This window comes from Sylvia atricapilla, chromosome 4, assembly GCF_009819655.1.
Source record: "Sylvia atricapilla isolate bSylAtr1 chromosome 4, bSylAtr1.pri, whole genome shotgun sequence".
In the NCBI taxonomy this organism is placed as follows: Eukaryota; Metazoa; Chordata; class Aves; order Passeriformes; family Sylviidae; genus Sylvia; species Sylvia atricapilla.
In genome coordinates, this window is record NC_089143.1 from 60,246,574 (window position 1) to 60,266,264 (window position 19,691).

At 40.3% G+C, this 19,691-nt stretch overlaps 1 protein-coding gene across 1 annotated transcript; it reads right to left on the reverse strand.

Moving 5' to 3' along the window:
* Positions 1 to 1,103: 1,103 nt before the first annotated feature.
* Positions 1,104 to 10,849, reverse strand: TMEM184C (transmembrane protein 184C). The gene is made up of 10 exons (XM_066318065.1): positions 10,538 to 10,849; positions 8,734 to 8,864; positions 8,600 to 8,636; positions 7,618 to 7,823; positions 6,642 to 6,716; positions 5,777 to 5,870; positions 4,728 to 4,840; positions 3,952 to 4,051; positions 3,322 to 3,493; positions 1,104 to 2,907 (listed from the first exon to the last, which is right to left on the reverse strand). The coding sequence occupies exons 1-10, from the start codon at positions 10,652 to 10,654 to the stop codon at positions 2,615 to 2,617; spliced, it is 1,338 nt and encodes a 445-aa protein (XP_066174162.1). The 5' UTR covers positions 10,655 to 10,849; the 3' UTR covers positions 1,104 to 2,614.
* Positions 10,850 to 19,691: the final 8,842 nt, after the last annotated feature.

Consider the following 19,691-nt stretch of genomic DNA (forward strand, 5'->3'; position numbering starts at 1 on the left):
GGATACTGTCCTTTATCCAAAGAGTACAATGTATAATGAAATGCAAGTGAATTAGAGTAGGACAGAGGCTTTTGATACAACATAAAAACTAGTGTTTCTTAAACCCAAAACCATAATCCATAAAATTTTAAGTTAGTCTGACACAACTAAACCTGGCAGGCACATGGTGATTTCACCAGAGTGCAGTCTTACAGGAAAGTGTTTAGGTTTCTTGTGCAGGAAGACCTCTGATAAAAACAAAAACCTTACAGAGGGTGTTAGGTGTGTTTATTATGATTTTAGTAATTAAGATGAAAACAAAATTACTTCAAGACAAATGAAAGATATTCTAGTGTCTTTGAGTAAGGCAAGAGCAATCCTTAAGACTTGCAAGATTTCTATTTATTTTTTAAATTCAGTAGTAGTCTTTAGGGAAAGATACGATCCTATAAGCTACTGCAATTAAAAAAAAAATAAATTTCTCCCAGAAAAAAAAAAAAAAAAAACAAGCAGGAATATTTTACTGTGCAAATAAGGTAACTGAGTTATAATAAAATAACTTACTAGCTTTCAAGAAATAGTCTGAAAGAAGTAACCAAGATACTTAAATACCTCTTTTCCTATCAAAGTCCCCTCTGAACTTTAGTTTTACCCCAAACAGACATAACCTCAAGTATTAAAAAAAAATTCACTTCAGAGTGAGGGTTTTGAAGAGCTAGAGCACAGCAGCTCCTCCACTTGCAGCAGCCCTGCTCCCTCAGATATTACTCCTCCTGCCCCTGCCCCTTTCTGCCTGTACACATGCAGGAAATCAGGTTATTTCTGGTAGTGGCTGCAGAGGGCACTGAGGTCCCCACGCACTGTGAACCTGTACAAGTTGTTTCCTTTTAGAGCAAAGCTATGACATGCATAAGGTGATAGCTGGGATCAAGCATGGATTAGAAGATTCTGATCCTTCATAAGCCCAAACAAGTGTTCCCTTTACAGTATAAGCCATGAAACACTGAAACACAAACTCCTTACAGTAGTTCTACTTAAGATCCTCCCCTTCCACGAGGACAGTTGTAGTCATGTGTCATTCACACTTAAATTACTACAGCAGTAAATCAAATCGATAGAAGGTGAACAGTTTAAATAAAATCTTTAATTGCTTATTTACAACAAAGGCAATGAGTTGGCAAATTGAAAATCATGATTTTCACTTTCTCACTAACTTCAGATACAGCAAGTACATACTCAGCTATAAAATATGCAGCCTAGTGAGTAAGGCGCAATATTTACATCACACTAGTACTGCAAAAAAAGCACTTAAGATGAATTTACTGACAGCCAGAAGTTAAACATTTATCCTGGAAATGCTAACAAAACTGAAAAAGAAGCTTCAGATCTTGTCATTTAAAAAGTAGTGCTCTACTGGTTTGGTTGTTTTTGTCAGATTGCAAACATGCAATAATAATAGTAAAAATCTGATAATGGGATAAAAACAATACCTGATATTGTCAGTTTCTGCAAAGTAACGTTTTGATACAAGTGCACTGCTTCTTGGGCTGAAATCTAGTCCTAGTATAACTCCAGTATTAGACTAGTTACGTAGTTTTACCTCAGCAAAGGTCTTCTCTGGGAGAAAAAACCAACCATTACATTTGAATCCAGGCTATACTAGAAGCATAATACAATCACATACAGACACAAATTTAAGAACACAAATTACTACAGACACAAGATATCCTGCTTTAACAGCTTTAAAAAATCTTAAGCGTTAAAGAACTTATTGCAGCCCAAAATAAAGACATAATTTTGTTTTCTTTTTCAGTATCATTCATTCCCCCTACATGTATTTTAAGGTAGTAACCATTATTCTTATTTTAGAACAGAGAAAAGAATAGTCTAGGTAAATTATTAATCTAAAATTTACCATCCTGGCTGTCACTTCTTAGACATGAAAGACTTACAAACTATGAGCCTCAAGGACAACAGATACACCAACCATATGATCTGGGCATGGACTTTGATAGCAAGGCCTGCAGGGAATGTTTTCTTTGTAGAGGTTATTCACTAATGCTTGGTAGTAATTATCTTCATGAAGGGACTTTACTTAGCTATGTAGGAATGGGAAGAAGGTGGCATCTGTACAGAAGCTGTCATTTCACCCACACTCCATTCAGCATTGGGTATGGAAGTTAACCATCATTAAGACAAGCAAAGTTAACACAAATGCAGTTTTTGCTACTGCTCTCCTCAAATTACATTCTTGAAATTAGGCTTTCCCATTGCTAGTAGTACTTGCACTTCATTTTTATATGAGCAGGGGACTTTCAGATGTTTCTTTTGCACTAATGAAATTCAGTGTAATTTTCATATGATGATAAGCATTTAGCAGTTCAAGGAGATGCTGCTTAAATTTATGCAGAAACCTTTACAGTGTGCGTGTTTCATATCCATGGGGTACTCATAGATGCTCACATCCATCACAGATTCTGGATTCAGATGTCAATTACAGCCATACCATATCCTCTTCCTGTCCATGCAGCAACTTTCCCAAGCTTTTCAACTTTCATCCTTAATATTACATGTTAACAGGACTCGTGTGGAAGGTACGTAATGACTCCTTGACACATTCAAAGAAAAGGCGAGTTTAACTTTTATCCAAAGCTTTCTCTGCTAAGCTGTTCTCTAGTTCAGGTGACTCCTCAGCATCCTGACTGGCAGAAGGGTTAAAAATCCCATCGACTGCAGGGGCTGTGGTCGGTGTTGTGAGAGGGGTCACAGTGTGTCCAAACCCCTGATAGTGACCCATGGGTGAAGATGGCATTGAAGAAGCATCAGAAATTGGGTCTTGAGTAGATGAAGACAGTAAACTGGTATGCTCGTTTTGTTCATGATCTTCAGCAAAAAACATTTTCCTTGGCTGGCCCAAAACTGTCCTCCCTGGAATTATGCAAAATGAAAAAGGTTTTTAATCCTTTCAACACCAGTCTTTGAACACACCAACTCTGAAACAGTCATCTTAAATTATGAGTCTTTGTTTTCTATTGGTTTTACACAGGCATTGTTAGTTTCAATAAAGAAAAAGTATGCCTTTCCATTTAAGAGAAAAACAAAGTACATTCTCCTACTTACCTAACCTTTTCTTTTAAAAAGAAAAATTAAAAACTAGACTCTAAATCAGTCAGGAATTCTGGAAAGAAAAAAGTGTCAAATCATGAAATCCTCTAGGGATGCAGCTGCCACTGACGTGGTAATAGAATGTTCTCAGGTTACTGTAAAGGTGGGCAATAGTGTGACGTGAAGCTGGAAATACAGATGTATTGATAGATGGTACAAATCTTGTCTGTTACTTACCCACATTTCGAACCTGTTCGGAGATATCTGCCCTCAGATCAGAAATATCCCACATTGCAAGGAAGGAGTCAAAGCATGAGCCCTCTTCAGCTTCTTGAACATAAGGTTTATAGGAAAAACTGTAGTGATGTGCAATAGCAGCCAGAAACATCTCCACACAAATGATAAAATCCTGCAATGACAGAGACACTGACTTAATCCTTCGTAACTGGAGAATAATAGTTCTGGCTTTCTTCCACAACTGAAAGGCTGCAATTGCCCTGGGATACTGAAATCAGCTACTTTCCAACAGGATATTCTTGGCAGCTTTCAGAGAGCCATACACACAGGATTTGACTTAAAAAGATAATTTGACAAGCAGCAGCTCTACAATGAATACCTGCAAGAAGAAATGCAAGGCTATCCAGACATATTTCACTGGGACACATTCCTTCTTCCCAATACATGGATATACAAGTGTTAAGCATAAAACTCACATGGGCTCACTGGCTGAAACTTAGCCCAGCGTAGAATAAATCATTATCAATCAAGCTTGTGTTAATTACAGTGAGTATGATAATATTTCCTTGAGAGCAGCTGTGTCATCTTACATATAACCATTCCTCCCCAGAAATAACCATCTGCTCCTACCTGTAAGCCTGTAGCCACAGCTTCCACACTTTGCCAATCCCAGGTGTGTTTCTCAGAAATAACACCAACTTTCACCAGCAATGCAATGAGCACAGCCTGCCTATAAAGAGAATTTATTATAAAAAGTATTTGTATTAGAATTGTAACAGTAGTGCCAAAAATCTGCAAGCAAATCTGGTCATATGCATACAAAGAAAGAATCTTAAGAAAACCTTTTCTGCTTATATACTTAGATTTTAAGAGGAGGAAACAAACTTTACAAGAGATGTCATTCATCCCTGACCCTAAATACCAACAGAGCAGAAAACCAAAGGAGACTTTGTTGTTTCAGTCATTAGGAAAGGTTGCTTCTCTTTCAGGAGGTTGCTGTGGCTCAAAAAGTAATGCTCTGATAGTCAAATACACTCTCTCATTAGCAGCCAAGTGTGAGCAATGCTCAAACAGGAATTTTTATTTAACTTACACTAACTGGTTTTGAAAAAGTAATTTTTTTTCCTTTTAAATCTTTTTCCTTTTAAAAGGAAAAAAAAATAGTTTTGAAATAACTGCAAGTAAAGATTCTAAAATGAGTTACATTGTTGAGAATTACCTTACAAAAAAGCAAGTCTAAAAAATAATCTTAAGTGAACAAGACTGCCCTCTTTTACTACTCTTCCCCTCACTAGGATTATGGGTAGATATTTTAAGGCCTCTAACCTCAGTAACAAACCCAGCCTTTTTAGCTTTTTTACCATCCACCCTGAGAGCAGGAAGTAACGATTAAAAAATCCACTTACCAGAAAGAAACAAAAACTACCATCTTCACACAGAGGAACTTGCCAACAGGCTGGATAGGGTTCAGCTCCTCACGCAGTACTTTATAAAACAGCACCAGACAATACATGGCAAACTGACAAGGAAAAGAAAATGAATGAAAGCTTTCAAATCCTTGCTTATTTTGTGAGGGAGTTGTGAGGGAACTGTCTCTACAGTTAAAATATGTATCATAGTATGATACAACCTTAAAATGCTATCTGTTTTTTTTTAAAAAGACTTTGGTTTTATGGAATCTTTGCCTTTCTATTTTAAAGCACTTTCTTTTTTTGTTTTTTATTGCTGAAATTCCAAGTTCATGCTGCTGCTGGGACTGTTGACACAGTGGAAAGCAATTACAGCTCCTTCTGTGACAGTCACCCATCAAACACAGGGGTGGCAGTAAGAGGAGGACAGAATTTCCAAATTATCCCAGTTGTTTTGCTGTTCTGACTCCTGCTGCTGTTGCCAAGAGCAGTAAAACCAACCCATGGACTCCAAAATGAAATTCTAAATTTTTGGGGCTGACATCTTAGCCTCACCTAATCTGACAGCTGACCCAACAAGAGAAGGTGTTGGGCAGGCCAGACTCTCAGCCCTGCACACACCATTCTCATTTTCTCCTGTGAATGTTACCACCGTTTTAAACACAGAATTTTTAACATATTGGTTCTTTGTATGAGTGCTGGGAGGAAGCTGTGGGGCAACTGGAGTCATCTGTTACCAGAGAGGAGCAAGTATTAAGTTCTAATCCCTGGGCCATACCACCTCATCCATCAAATAACTTGGGGTAGAAAGGTGCTTGCTTTATGGAGCTTCATAGTAAAACGAGTAAAATTATTAAATTATCTGGTTTTCCAGTGTTTTTCATGCATAACATTTAACAGACAGCAATTTTGACTTACAATGGAAAATAGTCTACCTGTATCAATTAATACGATCTCTGCCAACAGTTCACAAAGAAGATTCATGATAATGAATGACATAATACTGATGAATTCAAAGAGTAGAAAGATGTACTCCTGATACTCACTAGTTGTGACATGTTGTTAAGTATAACCAGGTAAGTCCATGCATTGTTGAAGCTGAAGTTTCCTTCATCATACACTCCCACTAGTTCACAAATTCTGGAAGAATTTTTTAGAATTAATTACTATGGAGTAACAGATCACTTCCCTCAAGTGCTTTATCTTCACTCTATCAGTCAACCCTTAGAATTCCAAACCTTCAAAACCTCTTCTGGTCCTCAAATATGGCCACTGGGGGCCTGCACAAGAATCTGTTTCCAACAGCATATATATATATATAATGGAAATATTTATATGGATATTCATCATGAGTAGCAAATTTTTCCACAGTCCTACAGAATTAACAGTAATGACCAACAATGCAAAGCTCATGAAATTAAGCTTTCAGCATCACTATACATGACTGTCTGCTGTTCCTTTACAGACACAGGCTGTATGATATGAAGGCACACAGTCAAAGCTGGTCAAATGCAAAGTTTAAAAAATTTTAGAAGTTCCATGAAACCTGCCTTTAAAAATACTCAGTTGCTGAATTCAATGAAAAAAAAAAGAAAACAGGGAGGAGGAAAAAAGAATCTAAAAATTAAGATATCACAAAAATGTGTTTCCCACCCCAATGGAGCTTCACATTCTATCCCACTGATTACAGAAGCTGGCATTGAGTATTTATGATTTCAATTCTGCAAATAGTTGCTATAGAGGAGTCATAAAGAAATCATAGGTTGATTCAAATTGTTGGGACCCATTCAGCATGTAACAAGAGTCTGCTTTCAAACTGCCTTGATCCAATACAAAGGGCATGAAAACTTTCCAGTGTAACACAGAATCATATCCTGAAGATCAGTATTAATTATTTATCAGTGTACTTACAAAGCAATAATGGTAGTAAATGGTCTGACAACAGTGTACTGCAAAACACCCAGTTTACATCTAAATAATAAAACTCTGAAAGAGAAACACAAAATTCATTGTACAAGGATTTAAATACAATTCACTTATGGAAGATTTCTATTCTCAGTAGATTTACTAAGGTAAATTTTAATTTTATGGTAATTTCAACTTCTGCATCCAAGACTTCAGATGTTACAGTATACGATGTGTATACACAAAATACACAGAACAGCTGAATTTTTAGACACATTACAGGAAATACTGAATGATTTTAGCCATGAAAAGCTTCTGGCTAGACTAAAAAAAGAGAATGCAATTTTTGCTGTGTTTGAAGATTTAAGAAAAACTATGAATCTAAATGTAAGAGACTTAAAAATCATAATTGCCCTAAACACTTAAGAGAACCAAAGCTCTTTGCCTAGTATGACAAACTGTATAAAGAAGCTGTGACCACTGAAGCCCACCTTGCCCTCCCCTCACCCCAAACAGCTTTATCAAAATCAAAATCTCCTACAACAGAGATTTTATCAGTTTAAGCATTCAGAAACAAACAGTTTAGGTGCATAAGGCCTTTTGCCCTTCACCTGAAGTAAAAACAGACCGGCTAACTGGTCTACTCCAAATTCCACATGAGGTCTCTGGCAAATATTTTATGATAGCAAAAGAAGCAGATTCCAGGAGACCTTTTTTTAATATTCTTGAAAAATAAGAAAGTTTCCTTCAGCATCCCCTGAGTCAATCAATGCCTGTTGGTTACCAACTCTAATTCACAGGATTGTTTTCTAGCTTGTCAGTCATCCACAGCTGCTTTCAGCAGAGGTTCAAAGCTGATCGAACACACCCAAACCATAAAGTGACTCCGTCAAGCAGCACAAGTTATGCTGCTAAATATGAAAACAAAATGTTTGGGTCTGCCTGCAAAGCCTAGAACTTGAAGATGTCATCATATACTCACTCTCCCATAGCCCACGACGGACAGCAACAGAGAGGGGGCAGATGCCTCTGCTGATCTTTCGCTTCTATTATTAACACGAGGTTTGGGTACCGGTTGGTTAAGTAATTTGAAAGAAAAACCATAAAGTTATAGATGACATAAGCTTCATAGCATTCTCGACATGTATCCACATATATTGCAATCTTGGGGTATTTCAAAGCTATCCACTGCAAGAAGAGAGGTACACAAAAGGTTACGTGCGAGAAAGACAGAAGGGATTCCAACGACAACACTGGTTCAGCAAGCTCTTGAGCCAGCAGGCTCTGATCAAACAGGGCTGGGAGCACTGGGATAAGGGGAGAGCAATCCCACAGTAACCACCTATAGAAACACACACAGAACTTCAGATTCCACCTGTAGCGGCCCACTCTCTGCGTTTCAGACCAAAACCAGATTTTTTTTTTTTATTTCTAGTGAAACTGTGGTTACGGACCAACTGTCAGAGCTCTCAGTTTCTGACTATCTATACAACATCTACAATGCTGTTGTACCGTGCAAAGGATATTATCCTTTGTCTCCTGAACCAAAAAGGAATCCCTGTAGCACTAAGCATAACTCAGGAAAGAATTCTAGTAGTAAGCCAGACTTGGATAAGGAAGGTACAGCACTGAATTTTGAGGCAATCCTTGGATGAGCTCGTTTCCCACTTCTGCTATTAAGATGGAAGGGCCAAAAGCAGGCTCATGTCATACCCCTTCCACATCCATCATAAGGGATACTCAAGGACAGGGTTAAGAAAGGTTATCAAAAGCAACCCCAAATCCCCAGACAAGTATGTGATATGACTAGAAATATGCTTCTGACATACTCCATAAACAGGAATGCCCAGAACTTTCTAGGACTACCCTCTCCATGCAGCACAGTTTCTGCCATGACACTGTTTTCCCTCACTCCCACAACAAACAGAATTTGATTGAGCTGGTAACAATAAGGGAACACTTACACTGTCTAAACTGTAAATCGGCACCATCCACAGAATCCTGTTGAAACAACAAAAGAACATTTTATATTAATGAAAGTAATTTAATTCTGAATTAAATCCAGTATTTGTAGCATAGGTAAAACGGGAAATATTACCTTATTATTGGCTTCTGTAATTCAGGTTGAGTATAATGGACTAGGTGTTGTAGTATCCCCCAGAGAGATATTGGTATAGTCATTAGCAGAAATATCCCAGCAATAAACCATGCCTTGGTGTGAATTCCGACCTTGCAAGATCAAAGTTTCAGTCTTAATACTTTCAAGTATTTACAAGTACACAAAACATTCCACAAAAACAGAGTAATGCCCAGTACTTTATTTAGTGAAACCCACAACAGATTCCTTGCTCTACGCATGGAACTTGTCCTCATTCAGTGATGCATTATAGAGTCTCTGAAAACCTGTGGATTTGAAGGCTTTTTAGCTTTAAAATCAAGTTCCAAATAGTAATCAATTAGTTCTCATTTAACAAACTGAAATAGATACGCATGTAGATACATAAAACCACAATGTCTGCTAAAACACAGGGTTTAAATTTTAAATCAAAGCTATCTGAAAAACAACTAATAATCCCAAGTCCCAAGACCTGAGAAACACAGGAGACTCTTCTCAGTTTCCTTTGATGAGAATCTTTTCTCTGATCCCTTACTTTACAACGACATCCCTGTTATTTTCTCGTTTTACTTCTGATCAGTTTCCCTGCAAGTGTCAGACTTACTGGCATAAACTAGGATATAAACATCTGTAATGCTGAACATGCACTGTGCATCAGAACAGGAATTCAAACCTGAAAATTTTAAACACATTCAAGACAGATCTCACTGTCATTAAGTCCTGAAAATTATACCCTGAAAAAGCCTACCTCCAGGGGCAGACCTGTATCACATTGAACAATACATATATTTTAAGGTTAAAACTTTACTTCTTGTTAGAGAAGCGATATGATCATATGTGTGTAATTCACACACCAGTTACGGTACCACCAGCATGAAAGAGGAGCTTCTCTATCCACAGAGATGCCCTCCTAAATTCTCCCAAAACAGACAGAAATACCTTTATGAATGCCAGCATTAGTACTGCGTTTCAATATCTAAGTTCTAGGATGAACTTACTGAGAAGAGCCAGACTCTTCTTGGTGGTGCCCAGCAACAAGAGGCAATGGCAGAAACTGATGCACAGCAAGTTCTACCTGAACATGAGGAAGAACTTCTTTACTGTGCAGGGACCACACACTGGAACAGATTGTCTAGTGAGGTGTGGAGTCTCCCCTCCTGGAGATATTGGGCCAGGTGACCTGCTGTGGTCCCTTCCAACCTGACCCCTTCTGTCACTCTGTGACTCTTGGTAACTCAAATTTCTTCAGAATTGTACCAACTGTTCAAACACCAACTATTACGGAAACAGAAGGAGAAAGAAACACTGCCCTGTTCCTTAGAAATTCACTAGGGCTTTAGCAGCAGGAAAAATGTGTCCAGCAGCACCATGGCACTTTTTCACCCTCTCCTTTCATGGAATGGGCCAGGTTAGAGGGTGGGTCATCTGGTCCAACCTCCCTGCTCAGGCAGAGTCATCCCAGAGCACATAGCACAGGACTGTGTCCAGACTGTTCCTGAATATGTTCAGCAGGGCAAACTCCACACCCTCACTAAACAATCTGTTCCAGTGCATGGTCACTGCACAGTAAAGTTCTTCCTCATATTCAGGTGAAACTTCCTGTGCACCAGTTTCTGCCCATTGCCTCTTGTCCTGTTGCTCAGCACCGCTGAGCAGAGCCTGGATCCATCCTCCCGGCCCCCGTGATTTCTATATCGTGACTTCTATACACTGATGAGGTAAGACATTTCCCCGCCGCATCGCTGCCCGGGGCCGGGCCCGAGGAGCCCCCGGCCGCGCCCCTCACCTCCAGCTTCTGCAGCTCCCACACGCAGAGCGGCACCACCACCAGCAGCCCCACGATGTAGAGCAGCACCACGAGCGGCCGGATCCATCGCCGCCAGTTCCCGCAGGTGCACGGCATGGCCGCGGCGGCGCCGCCGCCAGCGCTCCTCGCACCGACCTCAGCGGGCCGGCAGCCCCTGCGGAGTGCGCATCACCGGCGGGGCCGCCGCCTCAGCTCCGTGCCTCGGCTGCGTATCCCCCGTCTCCCGGCCGCGTTCCGTCTCCCGGCTCGGCCCCGTCCCGCCCCGGCGCTCCCAGCCCAGCCCAGCCCTGCCCCGCTCACGCCCCCGCGGCGCTTCCGCCCGGCACCGCTTCCGGCTGCCCCGCCCCGCCGCGGCGGCCTCGCTGATTGGCCCCTCGCCCTGCCCATCACCGTTGCCCCGCCCACCGGGGTTTCAGCCGGGGAACCGCGCGGCCGTTCCCCCCCTGCTCCGGGAGGGTTGGTGTGTTCCAGCCGCCGCCCCCGCCGCCGGCAGTGGGCTGTGCCGCGCGCCCGGAGCGCCTGGAGCCGGGGAATGCGAGTCAGGGAATGTCTGGGAATGTCTGGGAATGACAGCGGGGCTGGCTAAAGCGGGGCCACTGCTCCCACCGCGCTGCTCAGCACGGCCCCTGCCCTCAGACGCCTCCCCTGGGAGCCGCCCGGGGGGAGCAGTGCCCGGGAGAGCCGCGCCTCGCAGTGCCACGAGTGGATTGCGACGTGGCCGAGGCTCCAGCGGGCACAGCAGTAATGCGAAATAATGCAATAGGGTTGTTAAACGTCAGCTGTTTGTTGAACGTTTGTTTTCGTCTTTTAGAAGTGGCGTGTAAAAGCAGCTAAATTGGCCGGCACGGCGGTGGCGGTGGGTGGCAAACGCAGGCCCTCAGGTGAGGAGCGCAGTTCGCGCCGCCGCTGGGAAGGCTGCCAGGTGTCCTAGGAACTATCGCTCCAAATCCCTGCAGCGAGAAACATGCAGCTTTCGCTTTGAGGCGTCACTAAAACGTGCTGGAAGAACCCGCATGAATGAAGAGGTACTTAGGAACAGGATCTGTTGTTTCTGTGGGAGAGTTGTAATTGAGGTCTAAGAGAAGGGATGGTCAGTTCCCCAGGCGCTGTGTGGGTTGTCAGTGAGCGAGAGGCACTGTGTAGCGCTGATTCCATCTCCAGAACACTCACATCCTTCCTGCTACTTGTGAAATACTGGTAAAACCTAAATCTAAAGAGTTTACCTTCACTAACTATTAGGGCTTCTAATATTAGAGAAAGAGTAACAAAGCTGCTCCCCAGAACTTGCAGGTAACAGTTGTACTGGCAGCATTCCCTGCTGCTGGAAAAGAGTGATGTGAATTATTGCTGATGTCAATCATTATGTACATTCTGCTCTCATGAATTTCAAATTTATTTAAAGGAGACTTATGTTGAAATATAATAAACTGGAATGATTCCTTAGCATATGGAACCTTATAAAAATTTACTAAATTAAAATGGCAAAGAAAGTAGACTATTTTATAATTGTGGCTGGAAAACTGTGTGGTATTCATTATTCATGAATTGTACTTTTATTTGTATGCCATTTGTTTCTTAGGTTTCATCATTTTTGTTCTTGCTTTGTGTCATGCAAGTGCAGATGCATAGTGATAACCAGGCTTGCCCCCTTGCCTGATCATAATTTCCCTGTGAGGTGGACAGTTACGATTAAATTCAAATTGTCACACAGTGAAAAATCACAGATTTCCCCTCAGTTATGGTGGTCTTACTGTCAGCTCCTTGATATCACATCCAACACCAAACACCTGATCAGCCCACTCTCCACTCTTACACCACCAACCTTTCCAGAGCGTTTTTGTTTCATTTTATTAAAACTTAATGAGAGTTTAAAACTCGATTCTATTTCTTTATTCCTTTCCATCATTATTTCTCTGTCAGAAGGCTGTCAGCAGTTAAATTGGTCTTTGTTACAGAAATGCTGCCACGGCATTCTGATTACTTCCTTGTTTCTTTTGGGGGTGATCGAGGAAGAGACCGACTGTGTTTTGGATCTAGAAGCATTGTCGGGGGGGTTTCCTCCCCCGAGCTTTAGGTGGTTTAAAGTCCTTGGCCCTCTAAAAAGCCCCGAGTCACATCCGTGTAAAAATCAGAGTCCTCAAGGTTTGTTTTCAGGTTTCTCGTGTTGTTTATTATTTGATATCTCAAAATTTTCTCTGCTCCCCAGCCGAGGTCCGCACAGCAGCTGGGACACGAGGCAACTGCCTCCCGATGGGATGTCCCCTAACATTTATACAGATAATTACGTACTAGTTATTTACTATTTTGTGCCAATGCCCAGTGCCCACACCAGAAGTGACATTCTACTTCGGTCCAATCTACTCTAACTACTTTGTGCCATCACCGCCCCAAAAAATGGAGGACGAGGAAGAAGAAGTACATAAGGTACCACCCAAATTCCACCATCTTGTCCCCATTTACTTCTATTCTAAAAATTCTAAAACTATTGAACTCTACATCATCTACTGTGCTAAATTACAATTTTCACATCCTGGAGGTTTGCAATGTTGAAAGCTTTTCCCATGGATTAAAATCAAACCCGGTGTCTCCCTGGGCTCTGTGCCAAGGTCTCCAAGCCCCCTCGACCGTCTCCACACCCCCTGTGCAGGGCTCAAACTCCTTTCCTCAGGTCCCAGGCCATCCAAGGGGATGTCCTGGACTCCAACAAGCATCTGTAAGCAGTAGCTTGGGTGGTAACTTTAGATGCAGCTTCTTTTGTTTTCTTGGTCGCTCAGATTTGTGCATGTTAATTAGCTGGTGACTTTTTAGCTTCCTCCACAGGTCACTTCAAACTTCTGCCATTCGGATTATGGCATTCATGGGAATAAAATTGCTGCCATAAAAATTTGGTGACAAAATATGGCGGGAAAAGTTGCTGCTCAATAAAATTTTGCACCTCTACAATAAAATTTTGCACCTCTAAAATAAAATTTTTCAACTCTGACAAAGATTATAGAAACAAATCCCTCCCATACCCCATCATCTTTGAAGAAAGAAAACTGTCATGTGGACCATGATCAGAGGTCCTTTCCAACTAGAAAATATTTCATTAAGCATGAAAATATATTGATTTATAGCAAGTAGTATTACCTGAAGAGCACCTTTTCTCCTTTACTTATTATGTGTCTTTCTGTTGAGAAGTTAGTAGATTTTTACTGAGAATTCCTTATGTTGACTGTTTTATTTACAACAAGGTTTCCTGAACTCTTGTGTGGAAATTATTCCAGAAAATAATCTGGCCCAGTAGAGAAGTGGGCAGTATTGTTGCTTAGGCTGCACCTGCTGTAACAGCCACTGTCAATGCTCATTTAGACAATGTTTGAGGACTGACAAAAAAAAATCCTCTGTTGTCTCTCACTTTGCCACTACAGCTTTAAAACACAGTGTATGTACCCATCTGGGGTTGCTAACAATGTTGAGAGTGCTGGAGCCTCTCCTTTCTTTCACTCCTCTTCTCAGCAGAGAATTTTTGAGACCTGCACAGCGTTGCAGGGAATGATGGATTCGCCTGTAGGTGGGGCACAGGGACTATTTCTGGGCAGCTTTTCCTCTCAGCCAAATTAAGACATTAGCACTTGGCAGTAATCCATCGAACGTGAGTCAGGGAGCAGAGGACCGTGAACTGAAAAAATGGGGATCCTTTTAACTGACTTCTGATTTTTGAGCCTTTGGGAAAGCCACATATAAGCAGCAGCAAATATGTTTCTCTTATATAATGACTTGAAACACTTTAACCATAAACAAAATACCAAAAATTTATCAGGTGATAAAATTGCCCTGGAAAAACTGAAACTGATTCAAGAAGGGGAAAGAAATATGTGAGCCCAAGTACAGCAGGGTCACTGTCTTCCTTCCTTCGTGGTATCAGGTTCTGCTGCAGAAGTGTGCTTCCTGCTGATTATTACAGATGTTCAGCAGGCAAATTATAGAACGGAATAGAATAGAATAGAATAGAATAGAATAGAATAGAATAGAATAGAATAGAATAGAATAGAATAGAATAGAATAATTTCAGGCAGAAGGGACCTACAACAATCATCTCTTTGACAACGTCAGTGCTGACCAAAAGTTAAAGAATATTATTAAAGGCCTTATCCAGACACCTCTGAAACACTGTCAGGCCTGGGCATCAACTAACTGACCAGGAATTCTTTTCCAGTGTTTCACTCCTCTCTTGGTAAAGAAATGCTTCCTGATATCCAGTCTAAACCTGCCCTGGTGCAGCTTTGAACCATTCCCAGCTGTCCTATCCCTGGATGCCAGGGAGAATAAATCAGCACCTCCCTTTCTATTTCTCCTCCTCAGGAAGCTTTAAGGATTAAAGAGGTCACCGTTCAGCCTCTGTTTCTCCAGACTACACAATTATGGAGTTCATAGGTGCTCCCCTTAAGATGTCACCCCAAACTCCCCTTTCACCAAAATTCAGCTTATGGAGCCTGTTAAGGATACAGCACACCATTCACAGGCCTGCTTCTTTAAGAGGCACACATGTCACCTGATCTTTCCTATGGAAAATATATGTTATGAATATGACAACATCAGAAAGTGAGAAATATGCTGAAAGGTTTTGCAGCTATGCAAAATAGTGAACTTATCTAGGAGAAAATATCTTGAAGAATTTCTATGTGTGTATCCCCTACTTCACAACCCTTCCCATATGAAGTCATTTAAAAATGTCTAAATGGGACTGTTATAAAATGTGACAGAGTTAAACAGCATTTGCTTTCTATTTTCTCTTGATTTTTGTCTGCTTCAACAGACAGCTCTCTGACTGTGCTGATGCAAAGCATCTCATTAAAGTGCTGTAATAGATGCATTTCTGATAGTGAATATATCTTTTTATTGATTAGCCTAGTACTCAGTAATGTGCACATATCACTTAGCTCATATTTCCCAAGGAAAGCTGCCTCGATGACACTGAAGTTGTTTTTTCCTATTGCCAAATGAAAACAAAAGAACAAGCAACACCACTCTTCATTGTATGTTCTGCCTAAAATTGGTTGCAATTATGCATGTCCAGATGCACGTTTTTGCTTAAAAGATACATGGAACCAATTGTAAAGGTTTCTGTGTCCCTGAATTATCTCAGTTTTATTAATTGGCACATACTTCTAAACTCCTAACTTCATTCTTTGTTATTTCATATAAGGAAGGAAGAAGAGTGCATGCACAGAAGGATGCCACAGGAGTATTTATGCAGCTGTGACTGAAGTGTAGTTTAAAAGCCATGGAATCGTGTGAGTACCCACTAGGATGTGCTGTCGGCCTAAAATTGAAGCCCCGGTATTTAAGAAACTGAAATTTCAGAATTCTCAAGTGTGAGGTAAACATAATCCCCATAATATTCTCATTTGGGGATTTCAGAGAAGTACAAAATACAAGATTTTGTAAGAAAAGGCATGGTTGGATGATAGGCAAATTTTCCTGTCATGCAACTATCCTTAGCTGACATACTTGAAGTGAGTTTCCCAAAGGAGTGTCTCAGCCATGACATCTTAAATTTGTTCGATATTTAACATTAGAACTTCTACAGCTGGAAATTTTTGTTGGAAGGTGTGGTCTCTGTGCAAAGACCTCCTGTATGTATCACATGGTAATGTAACATTTTGTGCAAAAATGTAACATTTTGGAAAAAAAGAAAAGGAAAAAACAAACAAACCAAACCAAACCAAAAAAAAAAAAAAAAAAAAAAACAACCCACTGTCCTATAGTGAATTACTTGAAGGTTTAGGTTTTTTGCCTGTTGTGAATTGTAAACATGTATCAAACAGTGTTCAGCTAAGGTTTGTGCATTTAAACTGCTATGCTGCATTACTGGGTGTAAAACAATATACATTTACCAAGGTGTAAGTTGTGAAAAGTGATATGATGGAAATATTTGATGCATCATTGCTAAAGCTTGCGGTTTGTCATTTCAGTAGTACTGACATTTATCAGTTTTGATACTTTAGCCTAGAAATTATTTCCTATATAGGAATTTTCCAGCACTTGCAACTTTACAATGGCTAATATACTCTTTAGTTGAGTGTGTAGAAAACAGATTGGGAAGATGCACAAGAGAGCTTAGAGAAGGGACTTTTTGAACTGTTCAAACCTAGAATGTGATATGAAGGCCTTGGTAGCTGACAGTCCTTTTGTGCCACGAGCAGTTTTTGCAGGCACCCAGCATTTCAGAATTCCTTCAGCAACAAAGGGAGAAAGAATCCTCCTATTAATTTTCTTCTGGATTTTCCATCTTTAAAAAACAAAGCAAATCTTTAAAATGTTAAAGATTCCTAAAATACTTCAATGTCAGTGTAGTACAGACAGTGCTTCCAGTGGTAGTGATTAAGTGATCTAATAAGCCTTTTCTTTAATTTGAATGATTGTCTAACTGATGCATCAGGCTGGCATAATATTGAATTTAGTCTTTCCAGTCATTCCTTTCTAACTTCAGACAAAAACTGAGTTATACTGAAAGTAAGTTTTGGTCATGTTTTCTCAATTTTTTTACTGATCAGTGTTGCTAATAGTCTACTGGAACCGAAAAGTAGTGCTGCGAACTTTTGTGTATACTCTGAAAGATCCCAAATCTAAAACATAAACCACTTTAAAAGAAAAAGTCAATTTGGTCAATTAAAACCTGTCAACAGCACAACTCTTCTTTTTGAAGAGCAAGATTTTTTTTCTCCTTCTGGGAGCCATGAGCTAAGTTCATGTCTGAGCCAGGAATTCCTCCATTCTCATTCTGATACTGACTCTGTTGTAGCCTATGGCAATTTATCACCATTTTTTTTTGTCTATAAAATGGAAATATTTGCCCAGGAGCAATATGAAGACTAATTACTTAATATTTATAAATAGTTCTGAAAATCAGCATTATGCAGATACTGTGATTATTTCTGAGCTGTGGATTCTACTCTGGGATGAGGCCCAGAAAAGGACATAAACAACTGATGCTCAGGTCAGGTGGAATTTAGATGCTCTGGATCAAAATTGCAGTCCTAACAATGTTTATACATCTGCCATTAAACTCTGGAGGTTCATAAGGTTGAGTGGAAGCACCGGCATTTTTTATTATGAGGTGCATTTTTGACTCCAGCAGTGCTCATTCATGCTCTCAAAGGTACTTAAGTCCTAAGAGGAGTGAGCAGCTTTGTCATTAACTCAGGTTAATGCCCACTAGGTGTCCAGAAATGAGGCATTCCTCTGCATGTCTCCCCGGAGAGTTCAATCCAGTAGGGGAGCTCTGAAAATGCTGGCCCCACAGTGGAAAAATATTTCCCTTCAGACTGTAAGGTCTGTGCTTAATACAGACAGAAATGTGGATGAGGTCCAGGTTCAATTCCCTTGTCTGTCTCATAGGATCCTCATAGGATCCAGCCCCTCCTTTGGACCATGCTTTAGTCAGCAGGCAGAAGATGTTTTGGAATGTTGGAAGGATTCTCTTCTCCTCTTCAATTCCACTTTCCAAAGAAAATATTCACTATTCACTGCCAGTGTTTCAGTCTTGCAGTTATGGTACTACTGGTGAAAAAGAGGAATTATTGGGAAATTTTACATAAAATAGAGAAATATTCAGTTTTGGAGAAGTACAAAAATAGTTGTAGGAGCTGGGACTAGAACCCAGTGCTCCTCAGTGAGTGCCTGCTTATGTTAGTCTGCTCTTTGTACCACATGATGATTTTGTGGGTGCACCAAATGCAGAAAAAATGTCCTCCATGCTCTGTATAAACACCCTATCCTCTGGATTCAATTATGCAGATGAAAATCAGATGGTGTGGTACTTGGCTGTGCAGTGCTTTGTCTTCTTCCAGATCTGTCCCAGGTTCAGCCATAGAGATCTGTCAAATACAGAAGGACCAGACTCTTCCTCCTTTTTTCTCTTGCCATGGTTCTGTTTCTCTCCAGGCTTGTGGTCAATCCTTAAAATGAACAGACAAGAAACATAGTCTGAGCCTGACCTTTTCCTCCAGAAGTCAAAGGGAAAGCTCCTTGTGATGTTCGTTAAATTAGATAGGGCTCCAAGTATTAATGGAAGAAGATTTTATGGAGAAGTTTCCTGTATAGTACCTATTACCTTAAACTCCTGCATTTCTGCTCTGATTTCTCAAAACTCCTATCCCCACCAAGCCAATGCCTGCCTCAACACTTGAAACAATTTAATTAAAAAGCAATTTTACAGTAATTTAAACTCAAATGCTCTGAGATGTCTGTTAAATGACTGAAAAGACTGAAAAGCTAAAAAGGAGGAAAAGAAAAATAAATAGGCTTTTCCTTCCAGAATACATGCATGCTTGTGCTTTTGCAAGGATATGTTTAGCAAACATATTTGTAACAGCTTGTGTCATTGTAGCACAACATTGCAAAGACAGTCTTCACTTGTTGAGAAATGTTGGTATAAAGAAACACAGAGCTGGAGATGCAAATGGACTTTAATCCCTGCCAATATGTAAACAGTGACGTGACTGAAAGAAAGTCTTTACATTAAATACATTTCTAAATATCTACAGATTGATAGCTGTTAGTGGAAAAAAAATCCCAGTTTTTCAATAATCGGTAAAAACCATAACCTGAATTTTCATTCTAAATCAGCATTTTTGTTTAAACATGATAATTTTAAAGTCTTTTTTTTTCTGCGCTGTAGCCTAGAAAAATCCATGGAACAGACAGAACCCCCTGAACTGGGCCCCTGGAAAAAAAAAAAAAAAAGAGCTTTTCCATATTTCAAAGTGGCTTTTTAGGCCTCTCGAGTCTTTCTGGCACATCATTCTCAGACCCTTATGGACTGGGATGCTGCCAAACAGCTTTTTTCCCACAAAACTTTAATAAACTTTGAGTGCTGGACAGAAGAGTAGTGCAATTCCCAAAGAGAGATTTCACTACAGGATTCCAAAATGTGTACAATATAGAAGCTAGCCTCTGAATGAACCCAGCAATACTTTTCCTTGGATTTCTTACAAATACAAGAAGTACAGTTCTGTCTCTCACACTGGTTTTACATTTTGCTTTTCTCTTACCGGTATGATTCCTAACACTGTTTATAAATTAGATGTGCTTACCCTAATGCAAGCATACTTAGATTTTGCCAGACATGAAAACATACCTATATTTA